The sequence below is a fragment of the Diabrotica virgifera genome, chromosome 9, assembly GCF_917563875.1.
Source record: "Diabrotica virgifera virgifera chromosome 9, PGI_DIABVI_V3a".
In the NCBI taxonomy this organism is placed as follows: Eukaryota; Metazoa; Arthropoda; class Insecta; order Coleoptera; family Chrysomelidae; genus Diabrotica; species Diabrotica virgifera.
The window spans coordinates 120,388,392-120,410,213 of NC_065451.1; the positions used below are offsets into that span (position 1 = coordinate 120,388,392).

At 35.4% G+C, this 21,822-nt stretch overlaps 1 protein-coding gene across 1 annotated transcript; it reads left to right on the plus strand.

Annotated features, from left to right (window-relative positions):
• The first annotated feature begins 8,092 nt into the window (after positions 1 to 8,092).
• Positions 8,093 to 9,337, plus strand: LOC126891274 (uncharacterized). Its single transcript, XM_050660453.1, has one exon. It carries the CDS (start codon positions 8,093 to 8,095, stop codon positions 9,335 to 9,337), a length of 1,245 nt encoding a protein of 414 aa, XP_050516410.1.
• Positions 9,338 to 21,822: the final 12,485 nt, after the last annotated feature.

Here is a 21,822-nt window from a genome sequence, read left to right on the forward strand (position 1 = left end):
AGCCATCAGGGTCCTTGGCATCGATGGACCATTCTGAACATGAGAAGAAGTGAAAGATCAACAATGACCAGAGGATCGTAAGAAGATTGTTGATTTTGAAAAGGCAACATGGCAATGACAATGGCCCATTCTGAACATGAGAAGAAGTAAAAGACCATCAATGACCAGAGAATCGTAAGAAGATTGTTGATTTTGAAAAGGCAACATGGCAATGACAATGGCCATTCTGAAAGTATATAAAAATGCTATATAATCATCATCATGACAATGGCCCATTCTGAACATGTATAAAAATGTGAAATGCTATACGATTATCATATTTATATAGGGCTGAAAATATAATATTTGTACAAATTATGAAAAATCGAATAATTTGAAATATTTACAAAAATATTTTAAGTTGTTTATCAACATTCCGGATGCGTATGGTTGATAAGAAAGAATGTAGACGTTATTTTTGCAACAACAGGAATCCGTTAAAGATATGACAAACCACAATGCTAAAAGGCCGGATGTAAGAAACTGATAATACGTAGCCACAGTTGTTATTTGTGTAAATGTTATCGCATATTTTTAAAACCACAAGGTCTTGTTTGTCATGTTTTTTGCAAAACATGGAAATCTTATCTCTGAAATGAACAACGTAACCGTGAGAATGTAAACATGTGATCACGTTCGTGCCGCGTGGGGGTAACGAGCTGCGGAATCCTTTAAAAAACGGAGCAGCGACATTGCCAAAACGGCATTACAGCATATCTTCTTTGCTAATGATCCGATTTTTACGTATGGGGTGTCAAATGAAAGCGGTGGCGACACAGAAGCCAACTGTCAATTCTTCTTCTGTCAACGTTCAACATTAACTATCAATTCTTCTTCTTCTTTTCCGTATAGTGCCGAACAGAAAGTGACGCGAATAACGTGACGCGAATGACGTGACGTGACGCGAATAACGTGACGCGAATGACGTGACGTGACGTGAATAACGTGACGCGAATGACGTGACGTGACGTGAATAACGTGACATTTGAACGTGAATGATGTGACATTTACGTGACATTGATCAACAATGACCAGAGGGTTGTAAGAACTCATCGCTTATCTCAAGATCTCTTCTTCTTCGTGCCCGAAGAAGTGATCAACAATGACCAGAGGGTGTAAGAACGTTGTCACCTGCTTTTACCTGTGTGTCACCTGTATACCTGTATGACGCAAACCTATTGTCACCTGTGTGTCACCTGGATACCTGTGTGTCACCTGTATACCTGTATGACGCAATAATTGCATGAAGAAGTGATCAACAACAAAGACCAGAGGCTTGTAAGAAGTGGTAGTTTTTCTTCTTCTTTCCCGAAAGGGGACCACCCTGTACGCTGAGTGCAAAAGTGGTCGCTTATCGCTAGATCTCTTCTTCTTTTCAGTAAAAAAGTATAGGGTGGTCGCCCGGCCTAGCCTAGCCTAGCCTCATCTGTATTCTTGAAACTCAATTGGTGGTAAAATAAAACAATATAAATAGATGAGAACAAATTTCATTTTCAATACATGATTTAAGCAAATATTTTCTTCCATTCAAATAGAACCAGACATGAAGCTAGCCAAACAACATACCACGCTTGATGTGGAAAACACTTAATTTTAAAAATTATTGTTGAAATTGTAAAGAGAAAATTCGAATCTTCATGTAATATAAGACTTGATCAATAAATAAGGTTATACACCTTATTTAAATAAAAAAACCAACATAATCTCCAACATATTTATTAATACATAGAAAAATTACAACGGCATTATTCTATAAGAAAACTAGTGACGTCAACGATCCAAATTTCTTGCGGTTCATGAAAATAGTCCAACGGCGTGACGGAGGGTTGCAGAAATCACCACACTCAAATTCGATTGGATCATCGGCATAGGCAAGGTGGTATGAAGAATTCTTCTACAAACATTAGTCCACTCGAATGTGTTTAAAATTATTCCTTTAAATTTGTCGACACAGAATAATGGATGGAGAAAACTGTCGGGCTGGAGATAGACCAATATATTTAAACTACATCTGAGCTAGTAATCCAACTGTTGTGTTTGCTATCCAATCCTAACCATTTAACATACATCTTATTGCCTTTTCGTCTAAGTACTTTTTCAACTAGGTAAATGTCGGGATTTTTTGTTTTCTGTAATTCTTCTTCGTAAAACCCGCCACTAATCGGAGTACCTTGCATGTCTTCGAGCAAATAAGTTATAGGATTCGTTATCTTTACTTGTACAATTCTAAATAATTCTGTAGTCCAATTGGGCGTGAAGGCCTTTTCAAAGAAATGTTTTGCCTTTGATACACGTACAATGTCGCCAACTTTAAATTTTCGCGGGCCGGCAATCTTTAAGTAACTATAACTTTTGTGTAAAATAGCTTTTTCGTTGGATTTGTTGACCTGAGATGGTTTGAATCCCGTTTTACTGTGCTTCGTATTGTTGTATTCCTCGGTGATTATTGGTAGGACATCCAGCCATTTGTATGATCCATGTAAACTAAAATATTTGTACAACTTTGCTTTCAACGTTCTAATAACTCTTTCACAAATGGCAGCCTTTTTAATCGTGTAGGTGCTGTAATGATTAATTTCATGTTTTTTCATTAAATTTTGAAATTTTTTGTTGTAAAATTCCGTTCCCTGATCGGATTGTAGGTTCTTCGGCACTCGTTGAGTATGGGCGAGAATGTCCGAAAATGCCCGAGTAATTTCCTCACCTGTCTTAGTCTTTAGAGGGCGTGTCCATACAAATTTTGAAAAACAATCAATTACAACTAGTATTAATTTATAATTTTTATTCTGGTGCGCATAAGGACGCATTTCAGCCAAATCCATTTGCCACAAGTCATCGAGTCCTTTGATTATTGTTCGTCGACGAGGATAGTTTTTTCGTGCTGGTTTATGCAACTCGTACACCACCTGTTTCTTTTCTTTAGACATTCTTATATACGACTTTCAATTGCTTTTAGGCGAGTATCTATATTAATCGAATGAAGGTTGTCCACTACATCCTTTAATACCTCGTTCATTTCTTTTATCTTCTTTTCCATCTTCATATCGTATATCGCATGATTTGCAATTGTTTCTGCAGCAGACTTCATATTCTTATCCGTATCCTTTTTTAAAGTATTCAAATTATCTTTAATTATTTTTTGCAACTTTTGTTCTAAAAGTGGAACTGTGGTTTTATGAAGCTCTTTTCTCACTTCATTTAGTCCAATGGATAAATCTTGTACATCATTAGTTTTCTGCTTCAGCAACTTATTTACATTATTTTCCGTATCCTTTTTTAGAGTATTCAACTCATTTTTCATTATTTTCTGTAACTTTTGCTCGAGAAGTGGAACTGTGGTTTTATGAAGCTCTTTTCTCACTTCGTTTAGTCCGATGGCTAAACCTTCTATCTCCTCAGTTTTTTGCTGCAACAACTCACCATGTGTTTGAATTAATGGTGACTGTATGTTACGCAAGTCCATTATTTGCGCATCAACGTATTTTTTCGTTGCAGCATCACCATTTTCCGATGGGTCCTTGACATTGCAAATTTTCACATTTTCGGCATTAATATTTCCGTCAGAAGTATGTGGAAATGTAACTCGCGCCACCTTTTGAGCGCTACCACCACGAGAATGATGACCGAATTTGTCGACACTCATAATGGAAATGATGCTGTCATTCACAGTTACTCTATTATATTAGCTTCTTTTAGTTCATTGATGATTGCTAGGATTTCGTTGTCGTGAGATGTGTTGCCGGCATCTTTCGAAGCCACCAAGAGTTCAAGACGCTCCACCAATTCATTTGGATCGTCCCAGTATATATATTCCCTAGGCGTTTCATTGTAAATCAATCGAGAGTCATCGATAAACCCTGATCCTTTGGAGGCAGCTGGTGAAGATAGCTGTGGAGACGCTGATTGAGATGATGTTGAACGAGTTGGTAAACGACTATGTGGCGGTTGCGTTAGTGCTGATGATGTAGTAGATCGGGTGTTTATCTGTGACGGATTCTGTGATACCGTTAATGTAGGCTGTGACAGATTCTGTACTATCGTTGATGTAGACTGTGACGGTTTCTTTGCTACCGTTGATGTAGATGCAGGTCTAAACAATGGCTTAATAATATAATGATATTTGTCTCCACTTGAACCTTTAAGGCGGCCTATTGAATCCAGATGAACTTCGGTTTTCTCTAATAAGGTTTTGTATAAATTTTTATCTTCTTCATTGTAGTATTCAGGATCAGGATTATCATAGAAAATAAGGTGATATAGGCCTGGCGTCTCCTGCACCGATCCTCCTTGACCATTTTTGGCGTCATCCATAACCTCTATAGCACCGTCTTTGTTAAACTTTATTCGTCGTTTACCCCACGTCCAGCCCAACAAATCATTGTAAATAGGCCCATAGTTTTTATCGATTTTATCAGACTTCATCCAAAATTCTTTTATATATTCATGACTCATCGGAGGATATTGCTCCATATAATCGTTGAAAGCACCTTCAGAAATATTATCAGGATCAAACATTACTTGTTCGGTTTCGTTATCTTGCGATTGGTGTGTTTCTATGCTATCTTCATATTCTTCATCGTTGTTTTCAAACACATCTCCATCACTAATAAATGATACTGGTGGTGTACGATTTTCTGCTATATTCGGCTCTTTTTTTAGTCCCACTTCTTCCTTTTTCGCCTCTTCTTTTTTAACTTGTCTAAACTTGTTATCGATAGCATGATGTAACGTTTTTGATGATTGTGCAATGTCCGTGAGAGGTTTCGAGATGGGTTTAAAAAGTTTATTTAGTGACTCATCTCGTTCTGTTTTACCTAATTTCAATGCCAAATATTTTTTGCGAATTGATCTAGCCAATTCGGCAACTTTTTTCTTACGCATGGCAATGGCAACCGCATCATAAGACATTATGTTGACGACTAAACAATCTACCTACAATTTTATATATTTATCAAATCCTTTGCGGTATCGACCACTGTTGAGGGCAAAGTCTTTCATAATGACCAGCGTGCCATACCTGTCACGCCAACATTCTGAACACATTTTTTTAAATTGATCAAATGACATGTCTAGCGATACGTGTTCATCAAATATATGCTTCAAATTTATCTCGTCTTGCTTGAATAATACAATCATGTTACAATTGTCTCTTATTAGCTGCTTCGGTATTTTTGAATATGTTTGGCATAAATAAGCGGCATCGATATCTTTATGTTTGCACATGGAATAATACTCGCGAATCTTCTGCTGTCCATCACATGCAACATCGTCAAATAAAAACACAGAGTTTGCTTGAGCTTCGTCTGGACCGATAATTTCTTCATTGTCTTTGAATGGAAAATACCCAACACCTTTAACTTGCGCTATTACATCTTGCAGTAGTTGGTATTTCGGTTGAAAGAGGGATTTTGAATAAACATAGACATTTTTGAATTTGGCGCCATTTGGATTAAATAAAAGTGATAGCATGACATTAGTTTTTTCGCATCCACTTGGACCGCAAATAATGGCTCTGAATGAGTTTGGTAATAATTTTCCATGTTTACTGGTTATCACTTTCTGGACAATATCCAGATTATCAATTGGCAGCGTCTGCTCTTGTTGAACGACCTTCATCGTGTGACAAGTGTAGTAAATAAGTACGGTAATATATTATAGATGTCACCACTTGTGTGTCATCAGTCCAATGTTGGTTGTCAAAGTAGAAGGTCTCGTGAACACTCTAATTAATAAACTACCGTTTGAGCTTCATATTCCTGGTGGTTATCAGTATTGTGGACCTGGAACAAAACTAAAAAAACGTCTTGCACGCGGAGATCCAGGAATTAATCCATTAGACGCAGCGTGTAAACAGCACGATATCGCTTATTCGCAGCATTCATCTCTCGAAGAACGCCACAAGGCCGATAAAGAATTGGAAAATAGAGCCTGGGAGCGAGTTAAATCGAAAGACGCTAGCACTAGTGAAAAAACTGCTGCTTTACTTGTAACCGGTGGAATGAAGACGAAAAGAAAGTTAGGAATGGGACTTCGTCGTGGAAGAAAGGGACGTTATTCTTTTAATCGCGATGTTGTCTCACAAATTGCAAAGTCCATGAAGAGAGGAGCATCGTTACAAGATACTGCTTTGACGGCTGTACGAATTGCAAAATCCATAATCAAAAGACTTGGCGGTCGAAAAAAAATTGATGTTCCACGAGTATTGCCACTAAAATCTGGAGGTTTCCTGCCCCTCATACCTCTATTTGCAGGTCTTTCTGCTTTGGGAGCTTTAGCCGGCGGTGCAGCTGGGGTGGCGAAGACTGTGGTGGACGCAAAGAATGCCTAAAAGAAATTGGATGAAGACATACGTCATAATAAGGCGATGGAACACATCGGCTCAGGTCTGTACCTGCGTAAGAAACCGAGAGGTGGATTCGGCTTGTATATGAAAAAAAACTTCCAATAAAGCTACCCAATCGTCTGCTGTACGACTTGGACATTGCACATTACGCAAAAATGCTTAAAATACCGCATTTTCGAGGAGTTTTCATGAATGACACTCTGCCTAGAGACGGTCCTCGACAACGAGAATGTGCAATAGTTAACTTGGATGTGTCAACACATAACGGAACACATTGGGTAGCATATAGAAAGATAAACGATGACGTAGAGTATTTCGATTCATTTGGTAATCTGAAGCCGACCAAAGAACTTGTGAAATATCTGGGTGCACGTGCCAGAATTTTCTACAATAATCATCAGTATCAGAGGTTCAATCAAATCATTTGTGGACATTTATGCTTAAAGTTTTTATATAATGGAGCATATTAAAGGCATGGAACTGCTTATGGATCATATGTTTCACAAAAAACGTTTTGAAGAATTCAGTAAAGAAGAACTACAATTAATACCGCTAGATTATATTATACGAACTGTAGAACCTATAGAATTGTTATATATATGGCATAAATTGCCTGGGGAATATCGAGGAGAATGGAACTTGCAGATACTACTTCCGTGCTTCGTACATTACAACAGGCCAGATTGGAGGACTCACTGGGATGGACCAGCCGATTCTCAAGCATCTTGCCATTTATGTAAACTTGCTTTAGAACAAATAAAAAATATGCGAACATAACATTGATGTTTATTCCACTATATAACCTATTAATCCTTTGAATTCAATCAGTCATCATGTCGCAGTTTTTGAGAGTAGTTAGTACCAATTATACATTTTCATTTCAACCTTCCACACCAATCGTGTTGGATCCGAACAAAGATTATGAAATAGCTCTTCGTGCCTTTCATTCCTACAACAGTATACCAAACATTGAAAATAACAAGTTTTATTACTACAATGACAAAAACCAATTGACAAAATTTGCTTTTCCCGACGGATGTTATGAAATTGCCGATATTGAAGAATACATACAAAAGAAACTGGGTGCCGACAATGAGCTTAAACCGGAAACGATATTTAGTCTAAAACCTAACCACAACACGTTGCAGTGTCAGATATTTAGCAAATATAAGATTTCGTTTAAGCAACCAGATAGTCTTGGTACAGTATTGGGATTTTCTCCGACAATACTCAATCCCGGAAAGACGTATTCTTCGGATCTACCTGTTAGGATTATTAAAGTATCTAGCATACGCTTTGAATGTAACATTAGTACCGGAGCCTTTGACGGTAACAGACCTGGTCACACGATCTATGAATTTGTCATACAATCGAATCCTGGGTACGCAATTGACGAAACTCCTCACAATTTGTTGTATTTACCCGTTGTGCCACAGCGTGAACTTACCAATATCACTGTCTTGGCTCTCGATCAAGAAGGACGACCTGTAAACTTTAGAGGAGAAGAGAGCACGTTGGTTTTGGAACTTAGATCACGAGGGAAATGGGGCTAGTAATAAGGCCATCTACTGCTCCAAGAACACCATTAGTTGTGAAACCGTCTAAGTGGCAACATCGTATCCACAGAACACCATTACAACCGTCTCAGCGTAAACATCTTACGTTCGCAAAAAAATTGGTTTTACAATCACTTGGTTTTAAACTAAAAAAATGACGACAGTGTATGAAAATCAAGAACATTCAGACAGCGTAGTAATGCCTCCAATATTCGATATTTATCGTAAGCCAATGTTTGATGAATCGATTCGAAAGGCTGAATACCGAACATATGCACCATTCATTAAATCATTCAACTGCAATGATATTGTTGAATTCAGCATTAATCAAGTTGACTCGTTTTTTGAAATGAGCGAAACCTTGTTATGCATTAAAGGATCACTCGTCGATAAAGCGGGATCTGGAACAATCACGCTAGCAAATAATGTGGGTGCTTTTCTGTTCGATTCGTGTACGTACAGCGAAAGCGCACGGGAGATGGAAACAGTGCGGGATCCTGGTATCGTAAGTGCTGTACGTGCTATGACATGTTACAATCAGGAAGATTCCAAGTATATGGTTATGGCAGGTTGGAATAACCCTAATAATCCCATTCTAAACGATACTTCATTCAACATACAGATGCCTCTTAAGCACATTTTTAACATTTTCAACGATTATCCAATGATTACGTGTGGTCGTCAAACAATAAGACTAGTTCGAGCTCGAAACGACAACGATTGTTTAATTATTACAGATGCAGCTACAACAGTAAAGATTAACATCACCAACATTGAGCTCAGAGTGAAGCACATATATCCCAACGATGAAATTAAACTACAACTAATGACGTCCATTCAAGAAGATCGCCCTATAGTTATTCCGTTTAGAAAGTGGGAATTGCACGAATTGCCTACCATTACCAAAGGTGCTAGACGTGAAGTTTGGGCCGTTAAAACTAGCACATCAGTTGAAAGACCACGTTATGTCCTTGTTTTCTTTCAAACGGGAAAGCGTAACACAATCAAAGCTGATCCTACCTTATTTGATAATGTCAGCATCCAAAGTATTAGATTATCCTTAAATGGAGAATATTTTCCGAACGAGAGAATGCAGTTGGATTTTAGCAAAACTGACTACAACGAGGCCTATTTCAACTATACCGAATTTCATCCCAGGTACGCACATTCCACACAAAAGCGACCTCTACTCGATTTCTCAGCTTTCCAGCATCATGCGTTGTTCGTCATCGATTGTTCGAAACAAGAAGAAAGCATGAAAGCATCCACCGTTGACGTAAAACTCGATATTGAAGCGAATAACGGTTTTCCCGACAACACCAAGGCCTATTGTATTATTATTCACGACTGTGTAATGGAGTACTTCCCTCTCACCGAAATTGTAAAAAGTCTAACTTAGACGCATGAGGTGTCAGTAGTACACGAGCAGTCATCATGAGAGTAGCATTCGTAGATATTCAGGGATTCGATGTGGATGGGTGGTTTGTTCCCAAAGAACTAACCATCGAAATAGGTTTTAAACGAAGCCATTACATATTTTTACCTCCGAAACCATTCAATGCGCTAAGTAATGAGGATAAGAAGACTGCATCATACGTGGAGAAAAAACTGCTTGGTATTCGGTATTCTGATGGAGATGTAGAATTGTCCAAACTAAATGAAATACTTGAAACCAAGTTGTTGTATGCCGCTGATTACATATATGTCCGAGGAGAACAAAAGGCCGAATTTTTAAGCAAGAAATGCCACATTTTTGGAGTTTTTCCCCTTCTTATTGATGTTTGCAAGTTTGATGGTACGCCTCTTGCTACTGGAAACGTTGGTCCTGCTACAAACCCCTGCCACGCTGTTGGTCTATTTTCATGCACCGAAAGAAATGTGGATCGTCTACGACACTGGTTTTCTTCTACTGTAATACCGTTGTAATTTTTTTCTATGTATAAATAAATAATTTAGAGATTTTTTTTTGTTTTTATTTAAACACCTTATTTACTGATCAAGTCTTATATTACATGAAGATTGAAATTTTCTTTTTACAATTTCAAAAATAATTTTTAAAATTAAAATAAATACAGATGCTAATATTACACAAGACATTGCAAAGACATTGTCTATTTCACTTTTCATATTCTCGCTGTTGGTGTTGTTGCTGGCTCCCATGGTGTAGGCTGAATACGTCTTAACGGATATGTAGCTTGTGGTAGTTTTCTAAAGGCGTAAAGACCTTGCTGCTGCTCTTCAGACCTCCACGTTTGCCCCTCAATATGCAGACTATCGAATTGCCTATTAATTTGTTTTAAATCCTCATATGATTTAATATCTTTATTTAACAGGCTGAGTTTACTTTGAAATTCCATTACCCTATGTATGTACTCGATGGGATTCATACTAGTACTGATCATGTTCTGCGTGAAATGTCTCAATAAATTCCAACTTTGGAGCACACCTCCTGCGTCGAACGTCGTGTAAATGTCACATCATTCACGTTCAAATATCACGTTATTTTACGTCACGTTATTTTACGTAACGTTAGGCACTGTCATGTTCTGTTAGGCATTATACGAAAAAGAAGAAGAATTGACAGTTAATATTGAACGTTGACAAAAGAAGAATTGACAGTTGGCTTCTGTGTCGCCACCGCTTTCATTTGACACCCCATACGTCAAAATCGGACCATTAGCAAAGAAGATATGATAGAGTGCCGTTTTGGCAATTGCGCTGCTCCGTTTTTTAAAGGATTCCGCAGCTCGTTACCCCCACGCGGCACGAACGTGATCACATGTTTACATTCTCACGGTTACGTTGTTCATTTCAGAGATAAGATTTCCATGTTTTGCAAAAAACATGACAAACAAGACCTTGTGGTTTTAAAAATATGCGATAACATTTACACAAATAACAACTGTGGCTACGTATTATCAGTTTCTTACATCCGGCCTTTTAGCATTGTGGTTTGTCATATCTTTAACGGATTCCTGTTGTTGCAAAAATAACGTCTACATTCTTTCTTATCAACCATACGCATCCAGAATGTTGATAAACAACTTAAAATATTTTTGTAAATATTTCAAATTATTCGATTTTTCATAATTTTGTACAAATATTATATTTTCAGCCCTATATATGATAATCGTATAGCATTTCATATTTTTATACATGTTCAGAATGGGCCATTGTCATGATGATGATTATATAGCATTTTTATATACTTTCAGAATGGCCATTGTCATTGCCATGTTGCCTTTTCAAAATCAACAATCTTCTTACGATTCTCTGGTCATTGATGGTCTTTTACTTCTTCTCATGTTCAGAATGGGCCATTGTCATTGCCATGTTGCCTTTTCAAAATCAACAATCTTCTTACGATCCTCTGGTCATTGTTGATCTTTCACTTCTTCTCATGTTCAGAATGGCCCATCGATGCCAAGGACCCTGATGGCTCATCGTGAGCGAGAACCCGCATACCGATTCTGGCTCATCGTGAGCGAGAATCCGCATACCGATTCTGGCTCACTTTTTTCCCACGGTGAGCGAGAATCCGCATACCGATTCTGGCTCACTTTTTCCCCACGGTGAGCGAAAATCGGCATACCGATTCTGGCTCACTTTTTTCCCACGGTGAGCGAAAACCGGCCTTATTTACCTACTGTCCATTGCACTTAACTTGCCAAATAGTCCACTTTGTTGGAAAAAATACTCTGACCTAGCAAATCTCTCTGAAATTTCTTGAGCAATCTGTCTGCTAAGCCTAAAATGCTCCACAAATTCTTCATCTCGATACTGAGGAATGATTTCCTCTAAATAATTCTCATTTTTGTGTTTAACGCGACGATTAAACATAATTTCCAATTCTTCATCACTTGAAGAACTGAGGTCATTCTGCTCGAACACCTAAAAAAAATACAAATTTAATATTTTATGTTAGTTTTAAATCTTGTTTGAATAGTCCACATGTAAATTGTTGAGAAAAAAGACCGAAAATGAGGAACGTATTTTGTTATTGCAATATAAAAAGAATAATAAAAATATACAAATTATAGATTATTTTAAATAGGTATTTACTTACGTCCATGTTGTACTATTTATTTATTTATGTTCAAATTCAAAATACAAACTACAGATTATAACCTTCAACTTCACTTGAAAATATTTATGGTTAGGGATTTGTATTTGATCCATGACCTTGACATATGTTTGATTCAACCAATTCAAACTGCGCAAGTCTCTGATTCAAAATAAGCAGACAATCTGCAAATTCTTCTGTCACCAACTAATCCACAACTTTAAAATGTTCGCTCTGCGAACAGATGATTTTAAATCACTGACAGTTTCTTGTTGTTGTGCGAACGCTAATATTGAAACACGCATGCGTCGTGCAGTTGCTGATAGTCAGTGATAGTTTCTGATGCCTGTACGAACAGACCTAATATAAAGCTTGTCACGTATGGGAAGCTGTACTATAATATATCTCGTCGTTCATTATAGTAATGAGAGTCTGCATACACGAACTGCATACGACATCGTTGTATGCAGCAGTGTACAGTGAGCGATATGAGATATACAGGGTGTCCCGAAAAGAGTGGTCATAAATTATACCACAGATTCTGGGGTCAAAAATAGGTTGATTGAACCTCATTTACCTGTATACAATAGTGCACACAAAAAAGTTACAGCCCTTTGAAGTTATAGCCCTTTGAAATTACAAAATGAAAATGGATTTTTTTTCATATATCGAAAACTCTTGATTTTTTATTGAAAATGGACATGTGGCTTTCTTATGGCAGCATTATAAAAAAAAATTAAAGTGAAATTTGTACACCCCATAAAAATTTTATGAGGGTTTTGTTCCTTTAAACCCCCCCAAACTTTCGTGTACGTTCCAATTAAATTATTATTGTGGTACCATTAGTTAAACACAATGTTTTTAAAACTTTTTTTTGCTCTTAGTACTTTTTTTGCAAGCCAGTGTTTATCGACATATTTTGAATATTTGTCGAATCCACCACATATTTGTATATGGTTAAGTACGATTGTAGAGACTTGTTAATAATCTGAAAATTTATTTATAATTTACATTCTTATGTATATTTTGAAAAAGAACCCATATCTCGATAAAAGATCACTTGTCAAAAAAGTCTAAGAGGCAGAAAAGTTTTAAAAACACTGTTTAACTAATGATACCACAATAATAGTTTAATTGGAACGTACACAAACATTTAGGGGGTTTAAAGGAACAAAACCCCCATAAAATGTAAATATAATATAAATATATTAAAAAAGAAGCCGCATCTCGATAAAAGCTGGCTTATCGAAAAAATACTAAGGGACAAAGAAGTTTTAAAAACGTTGTGTTTAACTAATGGTACCACAATAATGAATTAATTGGAACGTACACAAAAGTTTGGGGGGGGGGGTATAAGAGAACAAAACCTCCATAAAATTTTTATGAGGTGGACAAACTTCACTATAATTTTGTTTCAAGATGTTCCTGCCAGAAGAATGATACATGTCCATTTTCAATAAAAAATCTCTAATAATCTCGATATATTGAAAAAAATCGATTTTCATTTTGTAACTTCAAAGGGCTGTAACTTTTTTTATGAGCACATTTGTACTAAGGTAAGTTATGTTAAATCGATCTATTTGTGACCCCAAAATGTCTGGTATAATTTATGACCAATCTTTTCGGGACACGCTGTATAATATAGTATAGCTTCCTGTGCATGATAAAATTATGCTTGTTTAATAAGATATTTTATAGATAGTCTTATTACCTGAGAAAAAATCTCCAAACAGTTTTGGTTTAATCTGTGTGTTAACAGATATTTTATCTCGAATTCATCTTTAAGAGAATCATATAATCCTTGCAATGATTTTGTTGTCATAATAATGCCTTTTTGAAAAATTTGAAGACTTTCCACAACAGGTCATTCCTCAAATGGTAGACTCCATCTTTTCCAGAACTTCATCTTGCATTTCTAAATGTGCCCCTGGCCACAGGGCTTCTTTGAAGGCCTTGATGCTGATGGTGATTATGACTTTAATATGTCAAACCACATATTCACCATTTCAAAACACTCGGCAACCATAGCAGTATTCTTTTTATTAACACCTCGTAGGTACCTTTTTAAAGCTACTGCTGTGGTGTTAAGGCTGTATGACACTATACATTTTCTTGTATCATTTCTAATATCGTTTCTGATATGTCAAAAAATGTATAGTGTCATACACAGATACAAGAAACGATATCAGAAACGATACAAGAATTTGAGTCAGACACAGATTCTTATACAAGAACTGCGCAAAGAGCAAAAACGTAAAACCTGCTGGTAAAACATCTAAAATGTCATAATTACTTACTCATAATGGCGGCTGAAATGAAAATGGGATCATGTATCATGTATTGATGAATTTATTTGTGTTTTTCTAGGTATTATTTTAAATCTTATATTGATACTTAATATACCGTTTGGTATGGACTACTGTTCTACTAATAACCATATATTTAGCTCCTAGTAAAGTTCAAACTATAAATTTAGGTTTCATGGTGCATAATTTTTTACAAAATACAATAGCTCCTAATTTGGATCAAACTGAAGATTATTCTAATGCAAATATTTTAGCACAAATATCAAAACAAAATAAAAACACAAATATCAAAACAAAATAAAAACACAAATTCTTCTTCTTCTTTAAGTTCCCTCTCCTATCGGAGGTTGGATATCATAATGGCTATGGTCACTTTGTTGGCTGCTGCTCTGAATAGTTGTAATGAACTACAGTTAAACCATTCTCTAAAGTTCCTCAGCCAGGAGATGCGTCTTCTTCCTATGCTTCTTCTTCCTTGGATCCTTCCTTGCATAATAATTCTCAGCAACTCATATTTTTCTCCTCTGGTAATGTGACCCAAATATTCCAAAAAACACAAATAATCAACCTCAAACAGTTAACGTAAAATTCTGGTTAACATTAAAATGTTAATTAAAAGTTTATAAATTTTATAAAATCCTTAAATTCAGCTGTAGATGTAGATGCAGTACTACCATAACGTGACACGGGGTGACAAACAAAATATCGACCAATCACGTGCCGAATTTCATACAATTTTCGATACAAGAACTTGCATAGTGTCATACAGGGCACAAATGTAGGTACAAGAAATGATACAAGAAAATGTATACAAGAAACGATATTAGAAATGATACAAGAAAATGCATAGTGTCATACAGTTTCTTGTTTCTTTGTTTTTGTAGTGTTTACACTTTAGAACGCGTACAACTCGTTTCTTTGAAATGCTAACCATTCTTCATTACTTTTTGTTATCATCCACGTTTCTAATAAGTATTGGGCTCAGTGTAAGTGAGCACGGGCTTGATTAGAGTTATATCAATATTTTTGTTCTTTTTGTGACTATTAATCCATAGTCGCTCTATTTGCTTAATATACAGTGATGAGCGCGCTAATAACCGGCAAAATAGCGCAAAAGATGGAAAATATATTAAATTCTGAGATAAAACGAGATGAACCTAGTGGAGGTGTTAAATTTAGCGATAGTAACTTATAGATTGCCATTATATTGATTGTTTCCCACCTTTAAACGTATTAGCGAAGTATGTCAACTAAAACTGTCACTGTGACAGTGGCATTTCTCAAACTCGTCTGATACGGCTAAAGGTGGGAAACAATCAATATAATGTCAATCTATAAGTTACTATCGCTAAATTTAACACCTCCACTAGGTTCATCTCGTTTTATCTCAGAATTTAATATGTTTTCCATCCTTTGCGCTATTTTGCCGGTTATTAGTGCGCTCATCACTGTATATGTCTGTTAATTTCTGTAGTTACTGTATTACTTTGGTTGATTTGTGAGCCTATATATACAAACTCTCTTACTCCTTTGAAAGTATATGTTTTAACCGTTAGATCTTCAGGTTCTGCTACTTGATTATTATTTGAGGCCTTCTATGTATTTACTTAGTTTTATTAGTATTAACTTGTATCCCCATTCTTTTTGCTGCTGTGAACGATTGAACCAGGTCCGCCTTTTTTCTTGCTATAACATCCTTCTTGTTATTTCAAATTGTCTAATAGCTTTCTCTAGGGCAATCTTGAATAGAAATCACTATAGGCTCTTCCTATCAGAAATCCTGTTTGTGTCTGGAAAGTTGTTGATATTCCATTCTGCACTCTAACCTTACACTTGACTGCCGAGAGATGAAAGAATGTAGGCCAACAGGAGAAGGTATGGATATGGAATGTAGGAGATGTCTCCAAATGGGAGAATAAAATTTCAAGAGCATGTGATTCAAACATATACTTAATTAAAAAACAAATAATTACAAAAAAAATATACATTGTTTCTATCTTCCATCAGTGCTTGTTGTACCGCTTGGAAAATTGATGATTCTAATCTGCTTTTAATGTTGGGACATTTTATTTCTTTAATTCTCGACCCACAATATTTGAGAAAGTGGTCTGTAGCATCTTGCTTAGGCTCTTCGGGCACTGCTGTTCTATTCTTATATGTATTAATAAGACCAGTTACAGCATTCCTCATTCCAGCAAAAGCATCCTTATCACTCCGTGCTTTCTCTTCTGTCCACGAGATGAATGTGGTGTGACTGCAGGATTTGTGTTGGGACTTAAAGAATCCACTTGGAATGAGAGAATGTCCTGATAAGTGGCCTGATAATTGGCCTAAAAAGATTTATATATTATTTTAAACAAGTACCGTAGATCATCAGCATTTTGCCAAAAGTCCAAATTAATATTTTATGCATAATAAGTTTTATATTTAGGTATTTAGTGACTGGGTTTTAAGCTTGTCACGCATAGGGAGCTCTATTAATATATATCTGATATATTACACATCTTATTCCTCACTATAATGAGTGAACCTGCATACACGGAACTATAATATATATTTATGGTTCCGTTTATTCAGGCTCACTTATTACTATAGTGAGCGGTATGGGATGTAATATATCTGTGGCTATTTGCCAAAACTTGATATGTCAAATAGAACAAGTCTTCAGTAGAGCGAAATTAAAAATATATAACCTCATGACAATTTGTTTTTATTTTTTACTCGCTCAAATTTTATTAGATTTTTATGAAATTTCGTATATAAATAAATAAAATGCTGCTTAAACTAATAGTGTACATTAATTTTGGAAATTCTATTGTGAAAAATGATTTTACTGACATATCATGTTTTGGCAAATATCTAAGATGCCATATATAGACATATCATGTCAAAGTGAAGTGTATAAAATACGTGAATATCATAATTACAAAATAAAAACTGAAGAAATTTATACTGAAATTAAAACTTGATATTTAATAAAGATGGTTACTTTTAATCAATTTATAAAATAATGTAAAATTCACCAATTTACTGAATATCTAAATTTAAACTTCAGTATAAATCTCTTTGAAATGAGTAATAACAATTAGCAAAATTATTTTTATTGTTCACTGTTATCAATCTACATAAAAAAGCAATGTTTATCATTTAAAAATAAAACATTAAATTCCATCATTTATATTCTCACCAGTCTTGACTCCGTGGTAAAATGGATGGTACACTGGATCAAGGTATTGCAGCAGGAAAAGCAAGTCTTCCTTTTTTGATGTTTTATGGGTTTAGGTCCACTATAAACAGGTTCTAATGTAGGATCCATCTACTGCCCTCCGCGTTTAATATTAAAGGTAGAAACGTCAAGGCATATTTAATGTCTATAACACCCAACTCTTTACCAAAACGTAGAACTTTTATATCATGGCATTTCACATTTTCATTATCCACACCTTTATCACGCTTTACATAGATATTCTGGAAAAGTTTTGAATACGCTAGAAAATCTTTCCTCTGCATTTCGATAACCTGGAATTTCTTCTTACCGGGGACAGTTCTAACAAACTGGTACCAGTCATGAGGTATCCTTATTTCAATTTGTGACGATTTTTTGGCACGCTCAATTCTTGCATGGTCGGCATCACATTCCATTCTAGTATGACCCACTTCCAGGAACTTGTGTTGTATTTCATTTATGGTTGTTGATCTATAAACAAATAAAGACAGTGCTCCTGCAACAATGCTATTTTTGTTTTGTCCGGGACAAGAATCCGAATATAGAACAACTTTTTCAACTGTATCAACTAAGCTGTCAAGGTATTTTAAAAGACAAGAAGCAACTTGATCTGATCCACGGTCTGACAACCCCTCATGCCACATAAAACATGAAGTGGTATTTTCAGTGCAATTTCTGATGGTGAGGTTATATGTCCAGAGCAATCTTTTATAGTAGACTCCATTTGTGCTTAAATTGGGTGTGGTAGGTTCTGTTGTAAGTCAAATACTAAAACAACCATTTTACCGCTACTGTTTCTGGAGAACTCTATATCTGCTTTTTTTTCACCATAGGCAATCTCTGCTAGCTGAAGGTGTTTATTTTTCTCTTCATCCACGGCTGCACGTATTTCTTCACTATTAGAGGATTTTTTCTTGTTTTCTAGATAATCACAAGTCTTACATGTATCGATACTAGGATTTTTAAATTTATATCCAAGTTCTTTAAAAATCTTAGCATAAAATGAATATGATACAGGCATTGTTCTGTTTGATACATAAAGATCATACATAAGTTTAATATTTAGATTGGGAGCTAAACAGAGTCGACTTGTGTGTCTTCGAGAGTAGTGGCTCTCATATTTTGGAAAAGACTCTATGTGTTTTATAGCTTCAGCTTTTCGTCTGTTCGAGCGTTATGTGGTTGGCGTTTTCCAGATCCATTAGGTTCTATAAAACCCGCGGGTGATATTTGTTTTTTTATCAAAATATCAATTTTTCCTCTTGTGATACCATGTAGATTCTGGAACATGTATTTGCAAACTTTTAACGTTTTGTCGTTATATGTGATATTATAAGATACCACAATTTGTCTGTTTTTATTATTTCCTCGTTCTCCTTTATCTTTTCTTTCTGTCTTCTTTGACTCAATCTTCACTCTTTCAGAAATTACTTGGTCTTCGTCTTGCACTTTTTTAAGAAAATCATAAAAAATTTCTTTTTGTTCATCTATGGAGAGTTTCTCGTGACATTTATTGCGACAGCAACTAGTAAGCGCTTGAAATACTTTTGCAGGTTTTTGTATACCTTGTCTTGTAATATGTTCTTCTCCTAACATCTTCTTTTCTTTCATTTCTACTCTGTTATATTTCGGTTTTTTAGGTTGAACATTAGAGTTATTTATTTGGTCTTTGCCATAGTCACTTTTATTTGTAAAAGTATCATTACTTACTATGTCATCCGTATTATTACTGGAAGTAGCTGTTGTTTCACACTTTTTAGATGGCATTGCTTGATATTTTCATGGCCTCTCATTGTCACTTGTGTGAGATGAAGTGTCCGAAGGAATATAATCTTCATCTACATCTGAATTATCACTATTCAAATATGACACTAATTCTTCAGAATGGCCAGTGGATCCAGAAGTTGAACTTATTTCTTTAATTTCGGCATCAACTAAACACCTTTTCAATCCTCTTATATCACTTCCCACTGATTTTTTAAAGTCCTCACTTTCAGTGTGTAATACTGTTTCTTTGATATTTACTAAAACCGCCGAATCTTCATGTTGGCTAATAACCATATCAACTAACAGCTTTCCACGCGACATACTTTTACTAATAGTTTTCTTAAGACAACCAAAGAACCACCTTAATTTAGTAAAATGCACAACAATAAAATTAGGTTATGTTATCGTCAGCTGGTAACCAAAACTTGATATGTCTATAAAACATCCGTCCACATTTTAAATCTGATGGTGACAAAACTTGATATGTCGACTTATCAACTTTGGGCAAATATTAAAATGAGGTAATTTAATACATCATGTTTAGTCTTTAATTTATATCTTTAATAATATTGTCCTTAGACATATCAAGTTTTGGCAAATAAAAATATAACTTTAAACACATATCACGGTTCGCAAAGCTGAAAACCATGGTTTTTGACATATCAACTTTTGGCAAATAGCCACAGATATGAACTATAATAGATATTATAGTATAGTTCTCTGTGTCTCACAATGTTTATCAATTGTCTAGAAACTACGTAATAAAAAAAATATTTTAACTATTTATAATGGGAAATAAGCCACAATATTATTAAAAAATGATTTTATTTATTGTTTCGATGCCCAAATCGGGTGCCGTTGTCAAAATACAAAATACTACTAACATAAGCAAAAATGTTGTTGCTTAGTAAAAAAATTCTTCTAATAATTTATTTAATCTGACTCATTTATATCGGCAATTCAGACACATATGATACATTTTAAAGTAGGAGACTTTAAAATGATATTGCCAATATTTATGAGTTGCGTTCCTGGGACGACTTTACTGAAAGATAGTTCATTCGATTACATGAAATCAACCCCAACTCAAGAATATCCGTCACAAAAATCATAGCATGTGATCTGTCTTTAAACAGACAACCATATGCAACTGTGACATTAAAATTCTCGCGTTAGAGATTTCATAGTAAATCACGAGGGAAAACCAAGAAAAACCACGTGATACTATCCCGACATCCTAAGTATTTGGTCTTACATTTAATTTACTCTCAAAATTAATACCAAATTCTGACCAAATACTTACGATGTCGGGATAGTATCACGAGGTTTTCCTGGTTTTCCCTCGTGATTTACTATGAAATCTCTAACGCGAGAATTTTAATGTCACAGTTGCATATGGTTGTCTTTTTAAAGACAGATCACATGCTATGATTTTTTTTGTGACGGATATTCTTGAGTTGGGGTTGATTTCATGTAATCGAATGAACTATCTTTCCGTAAAGTCGTCCCAGGAACGCAACTCATAAATATTGGCAATATCATTTTAAAGTCTTCTACTTTAAAATGTATCATATGTGTCTGAATTGCCGATATAAATGAGTCAGATTAAATAAACTATTAGAAGAATTTTTTTTCTAAGCAACAAAATTTTTGTTTATGTTAGTAGTATTTTGTATTTTGACAACGGCACCCGATTTGAGCGTCGAAACGTTAATAAATAAAATCATTTTTAAAAATATTGTGGCTTATTTCCCATTATAAATAGTTAAAATTGTAAAAATGCCACAAGAAAATAGCTTCAGAACAACATTAAAAAAAAATATGTAAAAACAATGTCAAATATAAATGAATTGGTTATTCGAAAACAACATCAAGTCCATATTTAGGGTAAAAGAAACGTAAGCCAATATTTCGATGCCTCAGAAGCCAATCGGTGTAAGTCAATAAGACCGTCCGCACATGGGTCGATCGAAGACAAGTCTCGAAGTTCGCGCGTCTTGCTCGTCTTGTACGAACCCTACGTCACAAGCGATTGTCCTCAGCACACTAGTCGATTCCGTTTTTATAAATTACCGCATTTTTTATATAGTAACCAAAACGACTATTTCGATCTGTGAAGAGTACGGTATTATTACATTTTTATACAGTTGCATTATACAGTTGAGGATATTTTTCTACTTCCTTAACGAATTTTATAATAAACATCTAGAAACAGAAGTTCAATGTTTTCAGAATTTTACATTACAAACAATATATTTCCACAAAGCTAATAGTACTATAATCAACGAACATAGTATTCACCAATGTTTAAAAAGACTAAAATTTAATTTAGGGCAAAAATCAACAAAAACGAAGCAGACAAATAAAATAATGACTAAACGTGCGTCTCACTCGAACTTTCTCGTTCGCTTCAGATCGCACGGAACGAGAGTCGTACAAGACGAGGAGATTTTGCAATCGTAAACGCCTCGTGTACGGAGCCCAATGCCACAACGAAGGAACTTGAGTGGCAGGGAGAGATC